Source organism: Myxocyprinus asiaticus, chromosome 26 (assembly GCF_019703515.2).
Source record: "Myxocyprinus asiaticus isolate MX2 ecotype Aquarium Trade chromosome 26, UBuf_Myxa_2, whole genome shotgun sequence".
In the NCBI taxonomy this organism is placed as follows: Eukaryota; Metazoa; Chordata; class Actinopteri; order Cypriniformes; family Catostomidae; genus Myxocyprinus; species Myxocyprinus asiaticus.
The window spans coordinates 33,706,545-33,733,243 of NC_059369.1; the positions used below are offsets into that span (position 1 = coordinate 33,706,545).

The following is a 26,699-nucleotide window of genomic DNA, read 5'->3' on the forward strand; positions in this document are numbered from 1 at the left end:
CACAGGCATGATAGATATTCAAGTGCCTTCATAGATGGTGATGTTGACTCTGAAAGCCTGAGCAAATACCAGGCTTTGCTGTGGTTTAGGAAACAGCTCTAGCACTAGGGCCATGTGGGATCTCACTTTGAAAAAAAGAGCATGTTAGATTGAGTGTGTGTGTGAGAGAGAGAGAGAGAGAGAGAGAGAGAGAGAGAGAGAGAGAGAGGGAGAGGGAGGGAGAGGGAGAAAGAAAGGGAGGGAGGGGGAAATGAGAACATTTTTCTTTTTTCACTGACCATTGTAAGCAGTCAAGAGAGGCAAACAGAAAAGTGCAGAGGAGAGCAACAGGCAGTCATCTCTGGAGAGAGCGTGAAAGCAATGCTCAGTCCACTGACAACAACTCAACATCCGGATCATAAGAAAGAGGGAGGTTTTTCATACTGCTGCCTGCCCTGGGGCCTCTAGAAATTATCTACCTTCCTCACAGCTATGCCTGGACCACAAACTAAACCATGGACAAAGTTTCTTTACTGCATGTAGATTGATTCGCACATGGACACTGTAGTTTATCTGTATACCATATTTAACCTGTTGTAATCAAGGACAAAATTTGATGTTTCATCACTGCCCTGTCCTTTTTAACTTGCAGAAGTCACTGGAAATTCTTGAATAGGAGTTTTCCATGCAAGCCTTGTCAAGATGTTGCCAGATGTTTTCATGACATGGTGGGTTGGGGTCTTTCTTGGAATTGTAGGCGGTCAGTCCCAGTCTCAGCAACAAACCCAGACTGAGGACTCAAACCCCTGGAGACAGATGATCCAATGGGAGAATAATGGCCGTGTATACAGTCTTCTCAACAGTGGGACTGAATACGTCCCTGCTCGGGCTCAGGAACGAGATAGGAACCACAGAGTGTTTCTAGCTGATGCTCCCAACCGTAGATCACAGGGCGGGAATGTACGCAGGCAAGCACCTTCTAGAGGAAGCTCTGAAACTGTGAGAGGCCAAGCCAGACATCCTTTTGGATTCGGTCAGGTGCCAGACAACTGGCGTCAAGGTACTGCAGGGACAGGTGAAACAAGTCGCTTCCAGTCATTTCCCAGCTCTCGTTTTAGACCATCCTCTGGCTCATCCTCCTCCTCATCATCCTCTTCTTCGTCCTTCAACATCCAGTCTTATCCACAGTACCCATTACCTCAACAGCCTTCTTATGGTTCTCCCCATGACTCTGGTTTGGACAGGTCATATGAACCTCCCTTCCGTGGAACGGGGTATTCCACAGGCACTGGTGGTGGCTTCACTGGAGGAGGGTATGGAGGGGGTGGTTATTCTACTGGCAGTATTGGAGGAGGAAGCTATAATGGAGGGGGTCCAGCACCTGATGAGAGGTATCGCTACTATCCCCCTTATGCTCAGCCATACCCAGCCAGTCCAGCCCAACCTGCACAGCCACCATTCGCAGATGGATTGGACCACAGATACACACACAATCTGTACAATGAGGACACTCGAGATGCTGGTGATGCTGCAGTACCTGTCTCTAATGGTGCATCAACCAGCTTGGGGTCAGCAGCATACCAGCCTGCAGTGCAAAGCCCCCAGTATGAGCAGTTTCCACCCTTTGGAAGGCCCCAGCCACAGCCTCCATTCATGCAACCACCTCCGCGAAACCCCCTTGTCTCTAACAATGCAGAGAGCCCCAGCATCAATGTAGGGAGTGTTTATCGTCCACAGCAAAGAGGTATGGTGCATTTCCATGTCGCACACACTTGTAAAACATATTGTACTAAAGGATTTCAAATCTCTTTTTAGATATCAAATTAACCTGCAGAAAAGATCAGCTTGACCCACATGCAATTCACATGCTGGTCTAGGCTGGGTTATACTGGTAAGTGCTGGTTTCATGCTGGTCTAGCAGGTGGACCAACATAGCCATGCTGTTCACAAACACAATTTGAAGCTGGTCAACAAATATAGTTTTCCTTTGGTAATGCTGGTTAATATGGCTGGGTAAAAATATTGATTTTTCAATTAATCGTGATCTTTATATGAACAATCCTGATATTGATTCCTAAAATCCCAAGATAGATCTTTTACCTTCAGTTAAATGTTTACTTCAGTTTTGGTTGTGTTGATTATTACATCTGTTTAATATATTGCAGTTTAACTGCATAGTTTGGGCCTTGTTGTTAATTTATAAAATAAAATTTTTTTGTACAGTACCAAGTTAGATTCCCTATATAACTTAGATGGTAGCATTAGCTGATAGAGAATGTCTTTCATGTGTAAGCAAATGGACATTATATTGCAAGTATATCCAAATGAATCAGAATTGAATTGAGAGCCTGTGAATCATAATCAAATCAAATCGAGAAATCTATATTCAATACACCATTCAAAACACAACAAATCATTTATCCTGATTCCCCCCTTACCCAATATGGTTTGCATACTGGGTAAGACACACACCAGAGAGGTTTCTTTGCAGATTGTTTTTAATTATTTCTCATGCCCTAAGTCCCAGGTGTCGATAATGCAGTGTTTGATAATCCTACATATGTCTCAATTACCTTATGGTTTACTTTGTATTGCTGCTTCAGGCTGACAAAATTGTAGTTCTCCATTTACTATGCTGCTATGCTAAGTAAAGTTAACTACAGAGGAACTACAGTAAGTACTTGAGCTCTTGCATGGCTGGAGATTTTGGGAAATGGATGCACGTGTGGAGCTCATTTCAAATTCTCTCTCTCTAAAGGAGCGGAAGTGAGAAAAAAAGAGAGACATCTAAAAAATTTAGTTCTCCTGCCATCTTTTTGTGTTTCCTGGCAGCTACAACCCCTTTGGGCTTGACAAATGTGAAACTCACGGGACTCAAACTACACAAAACTGATTGGAAAGCTGTTTTCTTATGCAGTTGATAATGGGCATTACTTTGAAGCAGATTTTTTGTGCAGTTCATTGAAATCATAGGCAGTCTGTAAAAATAGCTATGGTCTAACATAAATTCACCCCAGAATCATTGATTTCCATCCCCCTTTCCATTGTGTTTTAATTTACAATCAACAGAGTTGCAAGTTCATCTTTTCAGAGCCTGGGTTATTGAAACCAGGTGTTGTGAAATGTGTGCGTGGGTGTATGAGCATGTGGTAGTTGGCATGTGCATAGTGCCTATGGGTACTGATTCTGCACAAAGAGCGGTCATTGTTTGGAGATTTGGTTCTGGTTTTGGTGATACTGATTCTCCACAAAGAGCGGTCATTGTTGGAGATTTGGTTCTGGTTTTGGTGATGACTGCACTGCGGGGGCTAAGGGGTGAATGATCCCAGTATTTGCCATAAAGGGTGGGGTTACTCCATCATAAGTTTGTGAAGTGGGGAAATGGAAAGTCCCAACACACATGGGGTCCACTGCCTCAGAAAACATATTTTGCTTGTTCCTAAATAAAAGTGTGAGTGTGCATATGTGTGGATGGGTTTGAGGAGGTGGGTGGATATAAAGTGAGAGGATCAGAGTCTCTGAGACATTGCTGGTCATTGCCAAGAGTGCAGGCTCGTTTTGCAATGTGAAATGCTATTTGTCTCTAGCTTCAAACATGACTCACCACTTCGGTTTACAAAATCCAGTCTTAAGGCAGAGGGAGAGGGGTGTAAACTCAATTCAATGGAAGTTACACATGTGTACTTCAATGGAAGTTACACTTAATGTACACAACAAATGTACATTAAGTAATAAAGGACTCAAAGGAATTATGCATTTACCAACATGGAAGAGTTTAGGTCTGAGCTCTAGCCTGTGAAAACATGCATTCTCAGTGAGATTAAGGCTCAAAATAGCATTCTAAAAATTACAACAATTTAAAGGATGTATTGCACTACATGACTTTTAAAATCTGAACAGATTTTATGATTCTAGGCATCACAAACTTAGACTTTGAAAATTGCTACATTGAAAAATTGTGCATCACACACCAAATGACTGGGGATCACACACTATCCGATACTCCTATCCAATCACAAACTCGAGTGGAAACGAGCCATATGACAGATGTACTGTATGGATATCTATACGAGCACCTGCTGCTGTTGTTGCTGCTACTCTGTGCTCAGAGTCACGAAAGACACATGCCAAGTACTTTTGGGTGCGGTCTTGGGTGGGAAGAGAAGGCCAGTATTGTCTCTAGAGACTTGGGGACAAGTTGAAGGTGCATGGTGTTCAAAGTTAAGCTCCACATGAGTGCTCGTTCGCCATCTCCAGTTCTTGAGCTTTGCGGCCCCATGCCCTCAATTTCCATTACTGTGCATTTGTATGATTTCAGACTTTTGTTGTGGAGTATAATATACTATGAGATATAATATCCTCTGCAATTGTGGACAGTCGGATCAAAAATACATGTATCAAACATGTTTGAAATCCTCTGAATAAATGGAATCATAGTCAGAGGGAAAGAAATCAGAGGCGGTACCAATCATATATCTGAGGAGTCTGACTTTCTCAGACTCCTCAGAGTCTTCTCAGACTAGCCCAAAATCTACAGACTGGAGCAGACTAGCGCAGACAAGTACCACAGACTCAGCCCACCTGATAATCAGGGTTTAAATTGTGGTTAAATTTGTGTAGTGTAGTCCAGCCTTAAATTCCCCAAGTGGTCATATATTTTTTGAACATAGAATCAGATTTTAGGATGTTTTCAATAGGATAGATTTGAAATACCTGTACCTGAGGGTTTAGTATGGTCTTTTTAGCTCAGCCTTTAATTACTCAGTACTTCATGGTAACAATTTGCTCTCAATGGTTAGCAAAAAAAAGAAAAGAAAAAAAAAGTAATAAACAGTCTTAAAAAATGCAATAGAACAGTTAATTGTGAAACTGTACAGCATGAAGGGTTAATTATACTTAACACACATGGTCGTGTCTCCCATATTTGCTGTCACATACTTACCTATTATTAAAATTCAATACCAAGAGCAAAAAAAAAAAAAAAAAACACAATTAATCAATGTCTACTTAACACTACTCACTGCCAGATTTGAATAAATTTCAATTTGAATTTGATTAACATTTCATACAAGGAATGTATAATAGATGAAAAAGTTGGAATTTCAGTGCTAACACTAATCTCCAGCATCATGTGCATGTGCAAATCCATTCTTGTTTGGCTTATATGTAATCTAGGTGTCGTGCAAGCAGCCAACTTTGTAGAGAAAAATGCGGACTCTGTGACGAATATACCACTGGAGAACCACAATCTTTCACACTCTCTTTACACTGTTTACAAAAGCTGACCCAGGAAACTTTGTGAGGCATTTAAGTCTGTCTCGGACAAAGCTGGGAAATCAGATGTGTACACAGAGATGGAGATGCAAAAGCACTCACTGGAAACTAGCATCTCAGTGGAGTGGAGGAGAGGTGCTAGCATGTCTGCAACTAGGAGACTGACCAGTGCCATGATGATTTAAAGATTAAAGTTGTTCCAAACTCTAAGCATGCCTTCAGCATAATGGAGATTAAATCTGGTCTCTTTAATGTTGCTTTGAAAGACTCCCTTCTTACTGAAAGCCAGTGCATGCAAGCAGGAAATCACATAAATAACATTTCAAAACTGAATGCTATAGCCTTTCCTTTGAATAAATGCCAAAATAAGGTCATTTGAAGTCTTAGATTAGACTAAAATTTTATTATATTAATAAGATTAAGATTCTGACAGCCAGGCTGCATTCTTTAACTGTAACTGAAGGCAATAAGTTGTTCCATTGGCCCTGTACTGCTTGGCTGAAGGTTTTAGGAACATTAGCTGTCAAAGCTAGCTCTGTTTTTCCTTTTTATTTATTTTTCTGTTTTCTAACAGAGTTGGTCCTAGGCCCAATTTAGATCCAGCAGGGAAGTGAGCTCATTTTCTTTTTTTTTTTTTTTTTTTTTTTTTTGTCACCCCTCCCTCATCTTTTGTACTTTTGTTTTCTCCCGCTTGCAGCTATGTGCGATACTTTGTTCTTTACTCTGGTGGAATAAACTTATTTTGCATAACCTTGAAACAAGTTAAGAAAAAACATTTGATCTATTATACTCCTAGGCTTCAGGGTTACCTCATCAAAAACCTTGTCTTCTCCTGTGTCTTGTTTCAAAGGCATGCTTATTTGGACACAGCCATTTTCATATAGTTTTTCTTTAAAAGTATGAAACATCAGAACATTAAGAAAAAAAACATTTGTCCCCAGGAAAGTGTTTTCTGAGACAAGGGTCTTCAACATGGGGTCTATGGCAGTGCAGGGGTTCAACCATTTTTTGTTTGATCTCCAACTCATGCTTGGGAAAAAGGCTACAACTAACAATTATTTTGATAATTGATTAATCTTTGATTATTTCCACGATTAATCGATTAATCGGATAAAAAATGACATTTTATTTCCTGTATTTAATTAAAATATGATTTTTAAAAAACTGAAATGATAAAAGGCATAAGGATTTGGTTTGATTTACATTACTGAATTCACAGTTCTATATTCTCACAAAACTTTGAACAAAGCCTGAATCATGAAAAGTTAAGTTTGAATTTATTATTATTATTATTAATTTCAGGACATATGCATAACAGTTCCTTTACTTGTACTTTAACTTAACAAAAAATGCTCATCATTAAATAGTAAAATGATCCATAGGGCATGGAGTGAAAAAAAAAAAAAAAAACAGCTGAGGGCAATAGTGAAACTAGAATAGAAATATTAAGAATTCTACCCAGCTGAAAATGTTAGAAATGTTAGATACATACTGTATGCTTGTACACTGTCACTGATTACATACATTTAAGTATTTTAATATTATAGTTTTTAAAATAGTATTTTCACTGATTAAATGTTTCTAAACTATTTTTTTTTTTTTTTAATTGTGTATGTTTATCCAGTAAAATAATGTTGGCCATAGTATAAATTTACTATTGAAATCAGACATTACATGTGGCATTATCAGGAGGACTTTCAAATATCAGGACCCTTAGCATTATTATACATTATATTCAACATTACATACAGTTTAATAAAGTACAATCATCTGTAAACCCTGTGGAAATTCACTCTCGCGCTGAAAAGACTCATCCCTGTGCTCACTGTATTACATGCACTTACATGAGGAGGAGAAAACACTTTAAAAACCGGCACACCTTGACTGCTGAGACCTCAGTCTGATATCCATGAAAGCTGCACAAATGATTACATTGAAACTGAAATTGTGGTATGACACTGGACAATTTAATCAAAATGATTGCGCTCCCTTTCTCCAATGTGATCGGTTTGATTGATGCAGATGCACACGCTCGCTTGCCCATTAGAGTTCAACTGAGACCAGCTTGTGGTAAGAACAAACAGTTTTGCAAAATGCATGGCTGATTTTGAATTCATAACATGTTTACATTTTAAAACAGAAAATAGCAGTAAAATGTAAGTGCTGCACTGGAGAGAAACAGCTCTCGTGCATCAAACAGCACAAGTGATGCAGCAATCGCTCCACATTAAACTGTATGCTTATTATGATCTTCTTTGAAGTGTTTGTAAAGTGCTCTCATGCGCTGGATATCTTGGGTCATGTTTTTTGTCTCTGTTGTTTTTCAAACGAGTTTCATAATGCAACACATTTTTCAATTGACTGTGAAGTGACGTCACTGACAGGGCTTCTTCGTGCTTACCACAAATATCCAACTTAACGATAATGAAATTCATTGTCAATGATTTCCATTATCGATAATTAACGATATAATCGATTAGTTGTTGCAGCCCTAGAACATTTTTAAATATGCATTAAACAAAAATACTTATAATAATTATGTTAACATCAATCAAGCAAAAGTTCAGCTAAATGTTTCACTGTCCCTCCCACATTAAAATGTAACCTATTAAGAAATATTCACATTTAATGTATAAGTATGTAACTCTATATCAAAAATTATTATTTTAATGGATTTGCAACATAAACATGACAACAAAGTACTCAAAAACATTAATATGATACATTAAGCATGTAATTACAGGCCTAAAGTGCAACAGGGGACCCTTGCTCCATCTCTCCATCCACCAAGGGCACCATGTCTTGAAAAGGTTGTACACCCCTGAGATTAATTTCAGTGTGTGCACTTCAGCATTTGTTCTGTTTTTTTTTTTTTTTTTTGGTCTGTAGGTTTGCCTGACCTGGTTCCTGACCCAAACTATGTCCAAGCTTCTACATACATTCAAAGAGCCCACATGTACTCCTTGCGCTGTGCTGCAGAGGAGAAATGTTTGGCCAGGTGAGAATTGTCAACTCTAAGTCCTCTATTCCTCAAATAAAGTTTGGCCGGCTGTAGGTTACACCAAATTGCACTCACTTTTTGCACAACACTTTCAGAACTGTTTACACCACTCCAGCCATATATAATACAATATCAGTGTACACAACCAAAAGGGAGGAAAAGAGATGTTTCTGGAGAAAATAGCAAATCCTAAGTGTAAGAATATGGGTGGTGTGCATCATAGAAATTCCAGGGTACTGTTATGAGCTCATTTCATACAAAATTTTCCATTACTCTTTGCTTCAGAATCTTGTTAAACTTTCTTTCTCTCTCCAGCTCGGCCTACAGCGATGACACCACAGACTATAATGTCAGGGTTCTTCTGCGGTTCCCTCAGAGAGTGAAGAACCAAGGGATGGCTGATTTCATGCCCAACCGACCTCGACACACCTGGGAGTGGCACAGCTGCCACCAGTAAGTTCAAGATCAGGGGTCTCTATTGCTATTTTAGCTATATCTACTATCTGTTTATATGATGACCTAACAATATATCACATAAAATGCTACTATGCCATCTATTATTTTGCAAAGAATCTAAAATGTTTTCAGAGGACCAGATTATGAAATTAGCTAAATCAAAGTCAATGACTTCACAGTCAGCATTTTATAGTTAAGGTAGATCTAAAAACACTGGTATTAGATTCCTAGGCACCATATCATCATGTCGAATGATCTTAAACAAATTCAAGTTCGTTTTCGACATAACCAAGCAAATTTTTAGTAACAACATTGCTTATTACATGCTGGAAATGGAGTCATCATTTGGTAAAAAGTAAAACTGGACATTTATTAACAAATTTACCGCTTTCAACTCTCCATCAGATGCCATTTTTAATCTTTTGACCAACTACCGAATCTCACGCACAGGATTTTGCACTTGTTGCTAAGATAGCATGCTGACACCAAGGCAGCACTCAGAGAACAGTAAAACAGTCATTTAGTTTTATAAATGAGAGGCTGAAGGCTTCTAACTATAATGTATGCATGCTCATATTGAAGGAAGAACACAGTCCTGCACGGGTCCTGTTTTGTAAACCCGCACCCGCAGAACTTAACATAACATCCGATCGTTATCCGACAGCAGCACTAATTTAATTCCGTACCCGACCCGACCCGTTAAACATAAAGACCGTGATCCGAACCGCACCCGCATTAAACTAAATCTACTACACGAGGTAGACAAAAGTTATTTATTTGCTCACATCACACAAGCAATCAAATTAACATTAGACACTCTGAGTTGGAGCATTTAAGAAAAATAGACACATTGCCTAACGTTGTGGAGACAATTTACAGAAAAAATATGAGAAAGATGAACATTATTTGACATTTTAAAAAATAGCCTTGACCATGGGCACCTGCAAAATTTGGGTATGCAGAGAAATTTGCCTAATACAACCATTTATCAATTCTGAAGACTTTGAGAGAAGCATTTTTTGCAACTATTGGCTTAAGCACTTCCAGTAATCGTTCAGAATAAACGTGTTCATGCTAAAAAAGCCAAATGCACCACAACAAACAGAGGAGAACACAGGTGTCTTGAGACACATTTTTATCAATTGAAGAAGTTCTTTTTAACTTGACTCGGCTTCTAAAAAAGCAGTGCTCCCATGAAAGATGCTAAAAACAAAGTGAAACGTGGCGCAGTTGTCAAAAGACATCCATCTAGCAGGTTTACATGGAATATGATTGAAAAACAGCACTAGCGGACACAAAAGGACATTCAGATTAAACAGCCCCTTGTTCACATGACACAGCACTAGCTGAAGTTTCTCAAAGTTACCTCTCAGGTTTCAGTTGATTGTAAGTACCTTTCCATTGTATCCAGTGCTATTTGTTCTGTGTTCTGTAAATATCCTGTTGCTGTTTTACTGTGTAAGAAACCGCTCTAAATGAGTCAGAGAGCGCTCCGAATGAATGGTACTGAATCACGAATTGATTCAGACTGTTTTGCAAGCCCATTTGGTCAATTTACTGAAAAGAATCGACTCAAAATAACTATTCATTCACCAACAGAAATACTGGGCACACTTCACGATTGATTAAATATTCTGAGAGTATATTTCTCATGTCAGTCGGTGCGCTCATGGTACATACAGTGCGTACGGCTGTACAGATGCAGGTGCCGCTGGCCTTGGCTATTTGACCCGCAGTTTGCTTGTGCCTATTGATTCCCGACCTGTACCACAAATGACAATGTAAATATTTTTCCACCAATTACATCAAATATTAGCAGTTCACCCGTCGGGTACCCGCCCATGTGCAGGACTCTGAGGGTGAAGGCATAGTCTAATCTTATCCATTCAAATTCTGACATTCAGCTTATTGAAAACAAGACTGTTTAATAAAGGAGAAACAGTGGTTCATATAGCAAATGGGTTTTGGATCCCTGCAGCTCACTTTTTAATACAGCAGCAATAAAGATACCATGCATAATGTCAATGCACATATCCTTCAAACTGAGACTAGTCCAGCCAACAATTATAGTTCAGAATTAAAGATCCATTGTTGCACCAGACAAAGTACAAATGTAATAAAAGAGTTTTCAAGAGAATAGCTCAGGATGCTACACAAACTCACATATCTGAAGCTACAAATCAATACAATTCTGAGCCTGGATTGAAAACTTGCAGACTGAATCAGAAAGGAGGCAAACTATCATCACAGTCACATAAAGAGAGAAAAGTATGAAGGTAAAATAGTGCCTAAATGATTTTCATGCGCAGAGTAAGATTTGTGAAAGCGTAAAATCAAATTGAAAGCATAAAAATAAATTGCATGCACACAGAACATTTTGTAAAGTTATAAATCAAGTTGCAAGCATAAGAAAAAAATATTAGCAATAATTTAATGCTTTGCATAAGTGTAATTCATGGGTTGTGAATCTGTAATTTCGTATTAACACAAAGTAAATTTGGTGCATATTCTTCTGACTTCCTGTTTTTCGCGCTTACACTTTTGGCACTGTTTTGCACCTAAACATGGCCAAAAACACTGCATACCTGCAAACAGCAATATGCAAGCAAAGAAAGGGTGTCAGAGGGTGAAAGATGGCGCAGAGTATGGCTGCTGCGCTGCGAGCTCCATCCCAATATTGCAGTTGTTTGTTTGTTTTGTCAACAATTCTTATGTTTTTTTGTCTTGGATGTTGTCTGCCTTATTGTCTATGATAGACAAACACTTTTGGACATTGGTGCTGCAATAGCACACCAGAAACCGGACTTTAAATACCTCAATGCCGACCCCCTGTTTACAAACTGGGCAGCATGGGCAGCACGGGCAGCATGGCCGCGGAAACGCAGCCGAAAAAGGGGAAGGAGAGCCGGCGTTCTCGTCAGACTAAGACGTCGTGCAAATCGACCACCGCTACCCAGCATTCTACTGGCAAATGTTCAGTCTCTAGACAACAAGCTCTGTGAACTGAGAGCACGGATCTCCCACCAACGAGAGATGAGGGACTGCTGCATTATCTGCTTTACGGAAACTTGAATGTCTGCGGAGATTCCAGACTCAGCCATCGAACTCATGGGGTTCTCTGTGCACCAAGCGGACAGAGTGAAGGACCTCTCAGGTAAAAGCAGTGGTGGTGGTGTATGTTTTATGATCAACAAATCCTGGTGTGATCAGAGGAACGTACATTCTATCAAGTCTTTCTGCTCTCCTGATCTGGAATTTCTCATGCTTCTGTGTCAGCCATTGTGGCTACCGATGGAATTCACAGTGGCTATTATCACAGCTGTGTACATCCACCCACAAGCTGACACAGCCTGGTCACTCAAGGAACTGTATGGGAGTATAAGCAAGCAGGAAAGGCCATGATCATTGCGACCGGGGACTTTAACAAAGCCAACTTCAAGTCAATAGCACCGAAATACTACCAACACATCAGTTTCAACACACGAGGGGACCAGGTTTTGGACCATTGCTACTCTTCCTTCCAGGATGGCTACAAATCCCACCATTTGGCAAATCGGACCACTCTTTTGTTCTGCTTGTGCCCACTTACAGGCAGAAACTGAAACAGGAAGCAACCGCCCTCAGAATGATCCAGTGCTAGTCGGACCAATCAAATTCTACACTACAAGACACATGCTCACACGGACTGGGAGATGTTCCAGTCCACCTCTGATGATGACATCGTGGTCTACACTGATACCGTAATGTGTTTCATCAGGAAGTGCATAGACGATGTAGTGCCGACCAAAAAAATATGGATCTACCCTAACCAGAAACCGTGGATTAATAGCGATGTTCGTGTGGCACTTAATGCGCTTTTAATTCCGGGAATGCAGAGGAGCATAAACAAGCCATTTATGCCCTCCGCAAAACTATCAGAGCAGCCAAACGCCAGTACAGGGACAAGATTGAAGGACAGTCCAACACCACTGACTCTAGAAGCATGTGGAGGGACTTAATATCATCACAGACTTCAAAGGGAATAAAACTCCGCTGTGAACACTGCTGCCTCTCTCCCGGATGAGCTTAATACTTTTTATGCTCATTTCGAGGGAAACAACACCGCCCTCGTGAAGAGAGCTCTCGTGGCCAAAGCTACAGAGGTTAGTTCACTCTCTGTCTCTTTAGCGGATATAACACGATCCTTCCAATGGGTGAATATCCGTAAAGCCGTGGGTCCAGATGGCATTCCGGGCCACATCATCAGAACCAACTGGCTGGTGTTTTTATGGACATTTTCAACCATTCCCTCTCCTTGTCTGTGGTCTCCACATGCTTTAAAACATCCACCATTGTGCCTGTACCAAAGCAATCCAGAATCACTTGCTTAAATGACTGCGTCCTGTTGCTCTGACCCCCATCATCAGCAAATGCTTTGAGAGACTAATCAGAGATTACATCTGCTCTGTGCTGCCTGCCTCACTGGACTCACTGCAGTTTGCATACCACAACAACCACTCCACTGATGATGCCATTGCATCTACACTACACACTGCTCTTTCCCACCTGGAAAAAAGGAACACATATGTGAAAATGCTATTTGTAGACTACAGCTCAGCATTCAACACCATAGTGCCCTCCAAGCTTGATGTGAAACTCCAGGCTCTTGGCTTAAACAGCTCGCTGTGCAGCTGGATCCTGGACTTCCTGTCAAGCAGACGCCAGGTGGTCAGAATGGGCAGTAACATCTCCTCATCACTGACCCTCAACACTGGAGCCACTTCATGACAGCTTCTTCCCCCAAAAAATCAGAATTTTGAGCTCTTGATCGCTCACGATACATATATCAGCACTGCACTTTATTAGCCTCAGACTGGACCCACGTTTTATACTTCACTTAATAACACACTGGCAACTGACTATCAACCGACAGCTGAATGTCAACACAACACTTCATATTTATTTCCACTGATTACATGTGGTGGGGTGTACAGTGTATTTTTATTGTATACAGTCTTCTATTTTGTGTATACTGTATATTGTATTTTATTATTTTTTGTATAGAGTCTTCTTATTTTGTGTATACTGTATATTGTATATTATTAGGTGTATATTGTATATTGTGTTGTGTAACAAGATGTGTAAACTGTGTTATGTGTAAATCAGATGTTTATTGTAATTGTAATACTGCTTTGTTGCTTGGAACCGCTCCCAAGACTTTCACCCACTGTTGCACTTGTTTATATGGTTGAGTGACAATAAAGGGATTTGATTTGATTTGATGAACAGCAAAACGGCTTGACCGCATAGAATCAGTCTATATGTGTAAAATAAACTACTGTAAATGTGTAAATGACTTGTGTTTGGCATAAATATTTTCCAGAAATAATCCAGTATACACTGTTCCGTCTTCCTTTTGTTGTGCTCACACTTTTGGTACAAATTTCTCACTGAAAAAGTTTTGCAAGCACGAGGGGGAAGGCTGGTCTACCTGCTTCTAGTAACCAATCAAATGAGGTTTTCCTTGACCAGTTTACTCTGACCTTATTGGTTTAATAACATGACAGACCACTTGTCCTTCATATGGCTCAGCATCATTCCTCTGGGTATCTCTCCTCTCTTAAATATTAAACTGAAATATTATTTGATTTAACTGTACATCTACCAAGGTGGTAAAGTTTGGGGCTTATTTATTTCTACAAGTCAACACTAAATTACCCTCCATCTCTGATATAAAGATGTTCTTAGTTCAAGAGGCTTTAAAGACAGCTACAAAATAATTGTCAGGTAAAATCACCAGGAGAGTAGGATGCAAGTGCAGTATGGCAGTTTTAATGAAGATAGGCAACAATACAATTCAGACGTCAGGCAAAATCCAATAGAGAGTACAGGCAGAAGGTCAGTCGATCAGCAAACAGGTAATCAGGCTTGAGAATCTCATAGTCAATAAACAGGCAGAGGATAATATCAGAGAGTCAAGCAGAAAGTAAAAGGCTTGGTAACGTCAAACACTAGGGAAATGAGCGTATACTTTGCAGGGATGGAATTTGACAGAGACTGTGTCTCATTTGGAAGGCTGCATGCTAGGTAGGACACGTCCTTTGAAGGCTGCAGTATACCGAGTGTCCTCCTTTAAACAAGCCTCGTTTAAACGAGACAGCCTTCGTAGGACAAACAGAAATGGAACGTAACATGGTTGCTACGACAGCACGCCACACATTAACAAGCGGGAGCGCTTTGAGTGAGAAGGGAACAAAGTCCCTTTAGAAGGGAATGTATGAGGTACATTTTAGGAGAGTTAGAATGATGTAAAGAGAAAAGAAAATAGATTTTACATTTGTACTTTTAGTCTAATACTTTTTTTTAATTATATATTAATATACATATTATATACTCTGCACCCATCTACTGAGGTACTTCAACTTGGGAATCAACATTCCTTGCATTTGAACATCATATTTACGGGCAAATTGGCATCGTTTTTTTTTTAGACATTTCCGTTGAAGCAAAGAATTGTAGGTTATGAGTGCCCACGAAGGATACACTTCATGCATCCTCTTTGCAACTCCTGTGAAAGAAGGTCACATTCAAAGGCTGCATTCGAAGTGTCCTACTCGCTTTTATGAAATGAGACAGCCTCGATGACATATGCGGCCCGACAAATGCAACCTCCGGAGGACGCAGCCTTCCAAAACGAGACACAGCCAGAGTCTCTTATAAAGGGTGTAGAGATAGCTGTGGTGACGAGGTGCAGGTGAGGCTGATCAGAGTTCAGGTGATTGGGATCGATGTGGTGCATTGTGTTATGGGAATTGGAGTCCGGGGCAGCCATGTTTGTAGGCCACGTACTTGCTGGGAAACTGGGTTCATGACAATAATGTAAATAAAGACATGTTCCCTCATTTCCTCAGTGTATAATGCTGCAATTTACTGTGTGTTATTCACACTTTTTGAAGTTTCTCAAATTTCCCTTTGAAAAAATAAATAAATAAATAAATAAAATTACAGGGGCGTTAAGATGATAAACCTTGAGTCACTTTCATAAATTTACTAGACTAAGAATGACCTACTGAATGGTACTTAATGTCATGGTGCTTTTCATGAATTTGTATACTGTTTAGATGCTATTTTGGTTTGAAAATCAAAATATATTTTCCTTTAGGACTGAGCTGTTCAAACGCTGCAAAAGCAAGTGCTTAATTCAAAGACCTTTGTCGCTGGCAAACTATGCAGTTTTCTTTCTTTGATTTTAGGTAAATATTCCACTTCATCCAGTGCTCTTCTTTATCTCTGTGTTTTAAAGTATCTGACTTTTTAACAGAGAGAGAAAGAACTCCAAACAAATCAATCTGTGAATGAGCTCTCAGTGCTCTCCTGAGAAATGATTCAGACATTTTTGCATACGCATTTAACCAATTCACTGACAAGAACAGAATCAAAAGTGTTATTAGTTCACAAATCGGATATTGCTTGTTCAGATTGCAGCCAACGTGCACCTACGGTGCCATGGAAAGGACAGAATATATGGCAAAGAATTTTATTTTGAGGTAACGGTTTCTCTTTATGGCATTTTACTTGTGCATTATCATATTTCATTTCAGTTAGGCTCCTGTTTGTCATTAATTAATTAATAAAGATAATGATACATATCATTAGGAATGGTGTTCTTTCACAAACTGAAAAAAAAAATTGTTGCCTCCTTCAGTCATAATATGTTATCTGCAGAAATAGAGGCCATATAGATTTCCAAAGCATAGTAGCCTACTTGTGTTAAATATAGCCTATTATTATGTATTAAAATAGATAAAACAAAATATACTGTAAGTAGTGAAGTAAATAAAGATGAAAGTGGGAATTCATGAAAAATTAATTTTAATCCAAGAAAATATATATATATATATATATATATATATATATATATATATATATATATATATATATATATATATATCTATATAATGAACTAAAAGTTTGGTAAATGAATTCAAAGGACTTGAGTCACTGGATAAATCAAAATCACCACCATTAAAGGAATAGTTCACCCAAAAATTTAAATCATCTCATCATTTACTCACCTTCATGCCATCCCAGATGTGTATGGCTTGCATACTTCTGCAGAACACAAACAAAGATTTTTGAAGAATATCTCAGCTCTGTAGGCCCATACAATGCAAGTGAATGGTGACCAAAACATTCAAGCTCCAAAAAGCACATAAAGGCAGCATAAAAGTATATAAATTGCAGCGCTCTGTGCATGCATCAAACACTAGGAAGTGTAATCGGGCTTGAAATCATGATCGCCAAGGAGACTACTGATGTCAAGATTTATAGTGAAAAAGTAGTTACATTTTGGTCTGTTCACACCCAAAATCTTCATTCTGTTTATCCCAGATTGCTGTGGTCATGCAGGTCTCTTTTACTCATTAAATCTGTGGCAACAAGAAAAGAATGTCATTTACTCAACATAAGAAATTATAGTCTTGAGAAAAGGATGTTATTCCCTCAACATGGGATCTTGAGGCCACGACTTTACAGTTCATGGAGGCGAAGGTTCCCACAATATGGAAACAGGCAACCATTGTTCCGGTAGCTAACAAGAATCATCCAAGTGCGTTGAATGACTTTAGACCAGTAGCGTTAACATCCTTGGTAATGAAGACATTTGAGAAGCTGGTTAATAAAACTATTACCACTCAAGTGGAAAGTGCTTTAGACCCTCTGCAGTTTGCCTATAGAACTGGCAGGAGAGTGGACGATGCACTGTTAACATCGCTTCATTTTATGTATAGACATCTAGATGGGGCCCAGTCCCATGTCAGGCTTTTATTTGTTGACTTCTCTTCTGCTTTTAACTGTATTCAACCATTTAAACTAGCTGAGAAGTTACTGAATAATTTTAATCTGGATTTGAATATTGTGTGGTGGATAGTCACTGGTATCTTCCAAATACTCAACACAAGGCTGTGTACTATCCCCATTTTTGTATATATTGTATAAAAATGATTGCAGCAGCATGTATGAAAATAGACACATTGTTCAGTTTGCAGACGACTGTGTCATTGTTAGTCTGTTAAGAGAAGAGGAAGATAAACTTGGCATTATCTTGGATGATTTTATGTCCTGTGTGGAACAAACTATCTTGAACTGAATGTTTCTAAAACCAAGGACATGGTGATTGATTTTAGAAAACATCAGCCAGTAACATAAGCTTACCACCATTAGAGGGAAAGTTGATCTGGTAGATAACTACAAATATATGGGCAACATCATTGATTCTCGGTTATGTTTTGAGGAAAATACTAATGTTATTTGTAAAAAGGTCCAGCAGCATTTCTTTTATTGGAGAAAAATGAACTTGTTTAACGTATGTAGAAAATTGATGTCTATGTTTTATCAGAGTATAACTGAATCGGTCTTATCCTTCTGTATGGCAGCATGGTTTGGTCAGTTGAACCTTTGCAACCGACTCAGACTCGAGAAACTGGTTAAAATAGCTAGTAAAATTACTGGGGTGAGTCAGACAAACCTGATAGAAATTTTTAAGAAGCAGAACCTGGACACACCCTATCAGGAGAGTTTGAACTTATGCCCTTTGGTCACTGTTTTAGGTCACTTAAGTTAAGGACCAAGAGGGCAGAAGATACTTTTGTCCCCACAGCGATTAGAATGCTGAACTCAATAAGGAAAAGACAGCAGAGAAGTTTGGAGAGGACTGTGAAATCATGAATTAAGTGTATTCATATTGTACTTTTATGCAATTAATGTTTTCATGGGGTATTATGAGTGTGTTTTATGTATGTTTGTATATTTTCATATCTTTTTGTATGTATTCTATCTCTGCGTGCTAACTAATTTTCCTTCGGGATACCAATAAACTTGAAAACTTGAAACCTGATATAAGGATGTTATTACCTTGATAAAATGATCTCGTGGCCACAACATACTATATTTTGGGGTGAATTATTCCTGTAAGTGATTAGCTGGCCCAGTTTCATGTAGTCACTGGTCTCTCTGGGTAGCATTCATCTGTGTGTGCTCCGTCATTCATTGTTTGCTTAGACTGATGGGATTTGGCTACAGGGCCCTGAAATATCTGTCATCCTCCATCAAATAGGTTTAATATAGTTGGCACTGGCAGTATCAGACATAGCTTATGGGAAATATATACTATTATTGTCCTTCAGGTATTAGCACAACATTCCCAAAAATGTGCTTTGGCCAAAAGACCAAAAACATGGTAGGAAAAGGTGGTGTGACATGTAGTCAGAATCTGTTAATTCAAAAAGCTCTTACCTAATCTGCTAAAATATTAATTGATATTGGAAGCAGTTTAACTGAAAGAAAGAAAGAAAGAAAGAAAGAAAGAAAGAAAGAAAGAAAGAAAGATAAGTAAGCAGTAAGTAGTAAGTAGTAAATAGTAAGTAGTAAGTAAGTAAGTTAAGTAAGTTAAGTAAGTAAGTGAGTTTGTCAACACAGGGAAAGACCACCCAAAAATGAAAATGCTCTCATAATTTACTCACACTCATGCCATCCCAAATGTGTGACTTTATTTCTTCTGCAGAACATAAACAAAGATTTTTAGAAGGATTTCTCAGCTCAGTATGTCCTCACAATGGAAGTGAATGGTGACCAGAACTCAGAAGGTCCAAATAGGACATAAAGGCAGCATAAAAGTAGTCCATAAGACTCCAGTTAAATCCATATGTTCTGAAGTGATATGATAGGAGTGGGTGAGAAATTTAATTCATTAATTTGAAATTTAAGTCATTTTTTACTGTAAATCTACACCTTCCCTTTCACTTCAACATTCAGCCACGTACTGGTTGGGGCTGGTCAAAGGTGTACATTTACTGTATAGTAAAATGTGACTTATATTGATCTGTTTCTCACCTTCACCTATCATATTGCTTCAGGAGATATGGATTCAACCACTGGAGTCATTAGGATTACTTTTATGATGCCTTTATGTCCTTTTTGGACCTTCTGAGTTCTGATCACCATTCACTTGCATCAAATGGACCTACAGAGCTGAGATATTCTTCTAAAAATCTTTGTTTGTATTCTGCAGTAGAAAGAAAGACACATATCTGGGATGACATGAGGGTGAGTAAATGAGTGAACTGTCCCTTTAAGAAAACTGTGCTCATCTTTGATGCTTGAAATGTCAAATTAATCTGTCTAATGAGCTTAAGCATTCTAGTTCTAAGATTGGTGCTCTTTCTGTTTAAGACATTACCACAGTATGGATGAGTTCAGTCACTATGACCTGTTAGAAGTGAGCACTGGCCGGAAGGTGGCAGAGGGACACAAGGCAAGCTTCTGTCTGGAGGACACTACCTGTGACTTTGGTCACCTGAAACGTTACGCTTGCACTTCACATACCCAGGTGCAGTACCATATACACTGCCATGAGCAATACTGTTTCTGTACTCCAATACCAGTTTTGAGGACTGTTCACAATTGCGAGTCGAACTTTTTATCATTAGGTTAATTCATAAATATTTCTTTATTTGTAAGTTTCCTGATTATTTATTTATTTGTGTTTTTATGTATTCAAATATATTCTTTTCTATTAATATTAGCTTGTTCATTTAATATTAATTTCCATTAATTGCTATTCCTTACATACCTATTAAGTGTATTAATTAATTAATTTAGTTATTTATTTGTGTTTGTTTGCATGCATTCAAACATATACTTTTGTATTAATTTTACATTGTTTATTTAATTTTAATTTCCATTAATTACTGTATCTTACATAAATTCTTAGTGTATTTATTAGTGTTCCATGTGTTGTCATTCATTTATTTCCCAGGGTCTCAGCCCAGGTTGTTATGACACATACAATGCAGATATTGATTGCCAATGGATTGACATCACTGATGTTCAGCCAGGAAACTATATACTGAAGGTAACACTATGAAAGAAGACCAAACCATTTACACTCTGTTCACACTGTAACTTGAATATGAGCATTTGCTGAGACTTTCTTCATTAACCTTTAAATAGATTCCCTCACAGAGTATCTTGTATCTACAACATCAAATAAAAATATGACATGTCTTGCTAAAAGTTTTGCACAAGGAGCCTTTTGGTGCATACTACACATGCAGCTGCACCCGACTTTGTCATCCAACTTTATAGTATATAATATCACTGGGGCTGGTGCAATGTGTTTGGTATGCTACTGTTGTGTACGGTACGCCCAGTGCTCATAAATAATACAGATTACAACATGCCCTATGTCTCTACAAGCAGATTCTATCCTCTCACTTTCTGACAATGTGCAGAAAGACACCACAATAGCAGATGCAAGGATGTTAAAGGAGGTTGCCATTTCATTTTACTCCAAGGCTAAATTGTGAATCAATCTCATGCTATGCAAACGTAAACTTTGTATAACACTGACTGAGGTTTATTTAGCAAGATGTCTCAATTCTGTATCTTGTCTTGTTCTATATTTTTAGCTCCAGGTTAACCCCAAGTACTTGGTGCTGGAATCTGACTTCACCAACAATGTAGTCAGGTGCAATATCCACTACACAGGGCGCTTTGTCAAAACCACAAACTGCAAAATCTCCCAGTAAGTAAATCCCTTTTTGTAGAGGATTATTGCCTTAAACAATATCAGTCATAAATGGATCGGTTAGCTGTGTGAACGTAAGAAAAATGTGTAGCATTACGCTGCTGAAAAGACGAGTCAAAATTTCAACCTCTTTACTATACCTAAATTTTTGCAAATTGATTTTTACATGGTTCATTGTACATATTGTGACAGTTTTGTGGTGAAATGAATACTAGAGGCACTAAAACAACAAAGAGCTTTTTCCCATTTACACAAATCATAAGTAAAACAGTAGATTATCAGTACATAAACACTTAATTTTCACCCTGTTTCTCACACCATGTTTTCTTATGACATCAAAACACCTTTACAATACTGCATGACTTATATTGCGATACATTTTAACGTTTGCATTACATAACCAAATAAATTTGTAAGCTTGTTCATTTGTCATCAAATAGCACAGAGCTATGTACTAGTGATGCAAAGGACTGGGGTAAGAGATCAGCAGAACACGCGGGCCGACATGTGAACTAAAAGTGTCATAGAAGCACCATAAAATGACATGGTTGTTTCAGTAATTGTGTTTTTCATGTCACATTTGCTCTTAAGACACTATTGGGTAGGTTTAGGTTTAAGGTTTAGGGTAGGGAGGTAGGTAGGTTTTTATTTTTTTTAAACTCTACAAATCATTAACCTTCTGTTTGAGAATATTTTACTTGCTTTTAGTGCCTCTCAGTGCACATTTCACCTCGGAAATGCCACAATACGTTTAAGGAGCCACGTAAAATCATTTCGCAAACATCTTGCCACAGGCAAGTAATATTCATTAGATCATGCTCAAAAATTGCAACTTTGCCTACATGCATGACATTTGGCATAGTATTTTCCAGTGGGTTTGAAATGCCATAATTTTCACCCCATTCCATCACTGTATTTCCTGATTTTGTAGGTCATGATTTGCCAGGTCTTGGCAGTTCAGTGTGGTCGAGTCTTCAGTGGAGCGCTGTTTCATTGCAATGTGAATGGAATTCCTGGTTTTGTTGTTGTGAATGTTTATTGTATTTGTCTTGGTTCCTGTTTATGTGCTGTTCTGGTCCAATGAGCACATTGTGAACCTAGGTTCAGCTTGTACCAAGAGGAATGAGCACTTTTACTGACACACACACACACACACACACACACACACACACACACATAAACACAAACGCATACACACACACACACACACACACATTTGTTTTCAATGCAGCCAACCCATTAATCCCCATTTTTTCTTTAAAACACACGTGCACTCTCTCCACAATTAAGCCTAAATCATTTAATACCTCATGAAATCGGCAATATGATCACACAGGAAATTGACATACTGCTTCTGAATGTTCATGTACTCTAAAAACTACCCCATCTCCCGAATTACTGAGAAGCACCATGCCCATCAGACATTTCTGCATCAACTGAAACATGTTAAACATTCCCTGTGGTGCTACTGATAGTGTGTTGTGCGTGCACCCTCCTAGACACAGCTTCTGATCCCATGGAAGTAATCGCATTCACTACGAGACACAGGTTCTGGTCTTGTGGAAACCAGGAAGTAATCATGTTCACATAAACCAGGGGTGGGGAACATCAGGCCTCAGGGCCGTATAAGGCCCGCAAGACCACTTTACCCGGCCCATGAGGCCATTTGAGAAATAATTTGAAAAGCAAAAAAATGGCCTGTAAAAAAAATAAAAAAAATAAAAATACAATTAAAATAATGATTAAAATTAATTTTAAATGATAACAATGCAAAATATTGTATAATAGACAGACCTTTCAGTGTAACGGGAAGCGTACACTAATTGTAACCCACAATCAGAATTTGCAAGCAATTGTATGGCCCGCGTATAATTTCGTAAATACTCGAATGACCCTTAATGGGAAAAAGGTTCCCCACCCCTGACATAAACAATGGTGAATGTGATTTGGAGGTTGCATTTTTGCTCTAAATAAAAAAATTACAGTTTAGGGTTTGGGTTAAGGAGTAGGTTGGATAAAATATGCATTTTTGTTGACTGTATTATGTCATTTACAACTAAAACTACAACTCACTTTTCCCATCCTGTTGACATTTCACCTAAAAACCTCATCCAGCTTCAAACACTCAGAATCGGTAAACACAGACCGAATTCAGCAGCAAAACTTTCGACCTCCTGTCATGGAATTCTCAGCGTGATCAGTCAGTTTGATTTTCTGTGTGGACCTATTTTTTCTTTAGAAACAGGAAGAGCTTGTCCCTTTACAAAAAATAAATAAATACAGTAAATAGCCAATTGGCTTCAGTTACATCACAGTCATGAGCCATTATTTGCTATTTGCTTTTGCTAGAGGCAGGTGGTATAAGGGTAATTCTCATTCTAAAAAGCATTTAATTGGACAAAATATGTAAATTTTAAATGTGTGTATCTGTTAAAAGTTAATTTTGTCATTTTTTTGGAGTACTCTAACATATCTGGCCTGAGAGCAAATAGATATGGGTCAAAACCACAAACTTTAATTTTAATTTAAAACCCCATTAAATAAAAATAAAAATAAATGACCCCATGAAATAAAAATTTAAGTTTGTGGTTTTGGCCCATGTCTGTTAGCTTTGAGGCCTTCTATATGTTAGAGTACTCCAAAGAGATTCTTTAGCCATGTTTTAGAATGGCTAGAAGTTTACATTGCTGAAATGTAAAGTAAGGCCAGGTATGGCACTGGGATGATCCCAATGGATCAAAAGAATGCTACCACCACCTTTGATAAACCAATATGGTCCAGTGTTGGGAAAGACAATGTCAGAGGGCAAATTCACTTACAAACTTTATTGTTAACATCCAAAACAACACTACACTGTTAGGAGATGAGAACAAGATTCTTATCTGCACCAAGCCAGTCTCACACGCTGCCCAAAATGGCAAATATTATCACAAAACAGCCTTGCACAGGCTCAGCAAGTGGGCAAAAATCGCCACCATATTGGCATATCAATAAACATGCCCACACTTAAGATCCTCAATCATAACAGCACTTTTACATTCTAATTCTGTAATTCAGATTAGGAGAAATCAAACATGTACCGTCTAAGATATGGGCAAAAAGCCTAGCAACTGGAAACAATGCTAATTTCTCTCCTCCCTCAAGACTTTCCTTTGTTCTGTGCTACTTTAGTCAAGGTACAATAATAAAAAATAAATAAATAAATAAATAAATAAGATGATGTCTGAGAGAACGAACATGCTGTCAATCATTCAGTTTACCAATTAAGTAAAAAGTAGCTTTAGCTTGTATATGGGGCCTGGAAAAAATGGCTTTGGGATTAATTCTTACGCTCTGCAGGATTTTTGGGCTGCCGCCTGAAATTTTTCACACTCAAATTTAAAAGCTGCCTGTTCACACACACAGTGGACTAATTTAATAACAATTGTCTCATTTTACAGAAAACCCCCTACATTTTAAGAAATTATTGCAATAATTAATAAGTAACATTGTATATGTTTACAATTTTATGATAACATTTTTAAAAAATTATATTTTATTAATGTCTAAAGTTTAAATTTGATATTTTATGTAACTAAATGCAAGTTATGGGGTTCTCTATTAAGTGTTAAAATGGCTTGCCATATAGCACCTCCCCACTGGCCTGCCAGTGGGCCCGCAGGGGCACTTTGAATAAAAAGTTTTGTATCCAAAAGCTGACAGCAGCACTGAGTTTATCATAGTGTACCTTTTGTATCTTGGAGACTTATAGTCTTTAACTTAACCTGCTGCAATTTCAATTTGGTTGTAATGTTGCCTTTATATCTGTCCACTGATAATCCAATATTGCAAACTAGAAAGAAAAAAAGTCAGGATATACTTGAGAAGGACCCGATACAAGTGGATGCCTATGTGTCAGAATGGCATGGATTTGGTTTTCAATGATTAAGCTGAGTTAGGAATGACCTAAACTAAGAGCTGAGGAGTGAAGCTTGTAAACCTTTTTGTTTTGGACGCTTTTTGTACTGTGGAATATATCTAGATTATTATTTCTTAAAGGATTAGTTCACCCAAAAATGAAAATTCTGTCATTTTCCAATCACCATCTTATAGTTCCAAAGCTGTCGATGACCTTAAAAACATTTAGAATTTTTGTCCTTTTGTTTTATTTATTCTTTTAGCTCACCAGCCTATGGTTACTATGGACTGTAGTTGCATGGAATGGTAAAGATTTTTCAAAATTCTCATTTTGTGTTCCACAGACAAAAATAAATGACATAACTGACAAATTTGTTTATTATTATTATTATTATTATTATTATTATTAATTATTATGATTATTTTGGGGGTGAACTATTCCTTTAAACTGACAATACTAGTCAGATGCCACAGGCCACCATTTCCTTTATGATACAGTTAACCCAATGATGCATGCCATTAGCTATTTAAGAAATGAATTTATTTTATCTGTTTGTATTCATAGTCTGTTCATATGTACTGTGTGAGAGAAAATATTTGCTGTGTTACATTCCAGGAATTCATATTTCTTTGTACCTGAAATCCAGATGTATGCCTATGTTTGTTAAATAGCCGAGCTGTGGCATGATACAACTTAGATGATACTACTGTTGCAAAGCTAACATTGCATAACTTGATGTTACTGACAATCTTAATACCATCCATACCTACCTCGGAAAGAGAAATTAGCATTTGCTGTAAAAATAAATAAAAATAAAATATATATATATATATATATATATATATATATATATATATATATATATATATATATATATATATATATATATATATATTCCCTAGTACACTACAGTAGGGGCCCTGTATAACAAACTTACAACTTCTGCAAATCCACATTATATGCTAATAAATGTTAGAAATGCTATAGTCTATAATCATCAGCTAATAAACTCTGATAAAAGCTAAACTATATATGAAAACCAAGCTGCAGGTGTTCTAACAAGCTTTCTGTGGGGTAATATTATTGTTGTCATGAGATAATCAATGTGAATGGAATGTGTGTGGTTTTTTTATGTCTTTGCATGATTCTCTTCAAACAAATCTAAATGGATTCCTTACTCTAGTGAGCAATTCTGTAATTCACTCCACCTGGTTTTTGAAGATAAGATATAGTGGTTTCCATTAACAAGATCCAGACTCAATGCAGAACAGACTTTCTGTTTTATTGTATCCCTTTATATCATGTATAAAATTGTTATGATTGTTTGAAAATATATAGACAGTAAATCTGTGTTTGGTTAATATCTTGCTTTGTGGTTCAAGACAGGTGCACACATCAGACCACACAACTCTTTGTTTTGTTGTTATCATTGTTGTTGTTGGTTGTTTTTTGTACTCCAGATCTTTTGTCGTAGTTCATACTGAATCAGAATAAATACTAAAGTGTATATCAACGTTTCTAGTAGA

At 37.9% G+C, this 26,699-nt stretch overlaps 1 protein-coding gene across 1 annotated transcript; it reads left to right on the top strand.

Annotated features, from left to right (window-relative positions):
- Nucleotides 1–304: 304 nt before the first annotated feature.
- On the top strand, nt 305–26,686 carry LOC127417176 (lysyl oxidase homolog 1-like). The gene is made up of 7 exons (XM_051656991.1): nt 305–1,723; nt 8,143–8,251; nt 8,570–8,707; nt 19,919–20,075; nt 20,505–20,600; nt 21,157–21,272; nt 22,207–26,686. Exons 1-7 carry the CDS (start codon nt 682–684, stop codon nt 22,211–22,213), a joined length of 1,665 nt encoding a protein of 554 aa, XP_051512951.1. The 5' UTR covers nt 305–681; the 3' UTR covers nt 22,214–26,686.
- Nucleotides 26,687–26,699: the final 13 nt, after the last annotated feature.

Bases quoted from the DNA above. Each gene is read 5' to 3' on its own strand.
- LOC127417176 (XM_051656991.1), top strand. From the start codon at position 682: ATGTTGCCAGATGTTTTCATGACATGGTGGGTTGGGGTCTTTCTTGGA. The intron at 1,724-8,142 runs GTATGGTGCATT...TTTGGTCTGTAG, and splicing joins TTATCGTCCACAGCAAAGAG to GTTTGCCTGACCTGGTTCCT. The intron at 8,252-8,569 runs GTGAGAATTGTC...TTCTCTCTCCAG, and splicing joins GAGGAGAAATGTTTGGCCAG to CTCGGCCTACAGCGATGACA.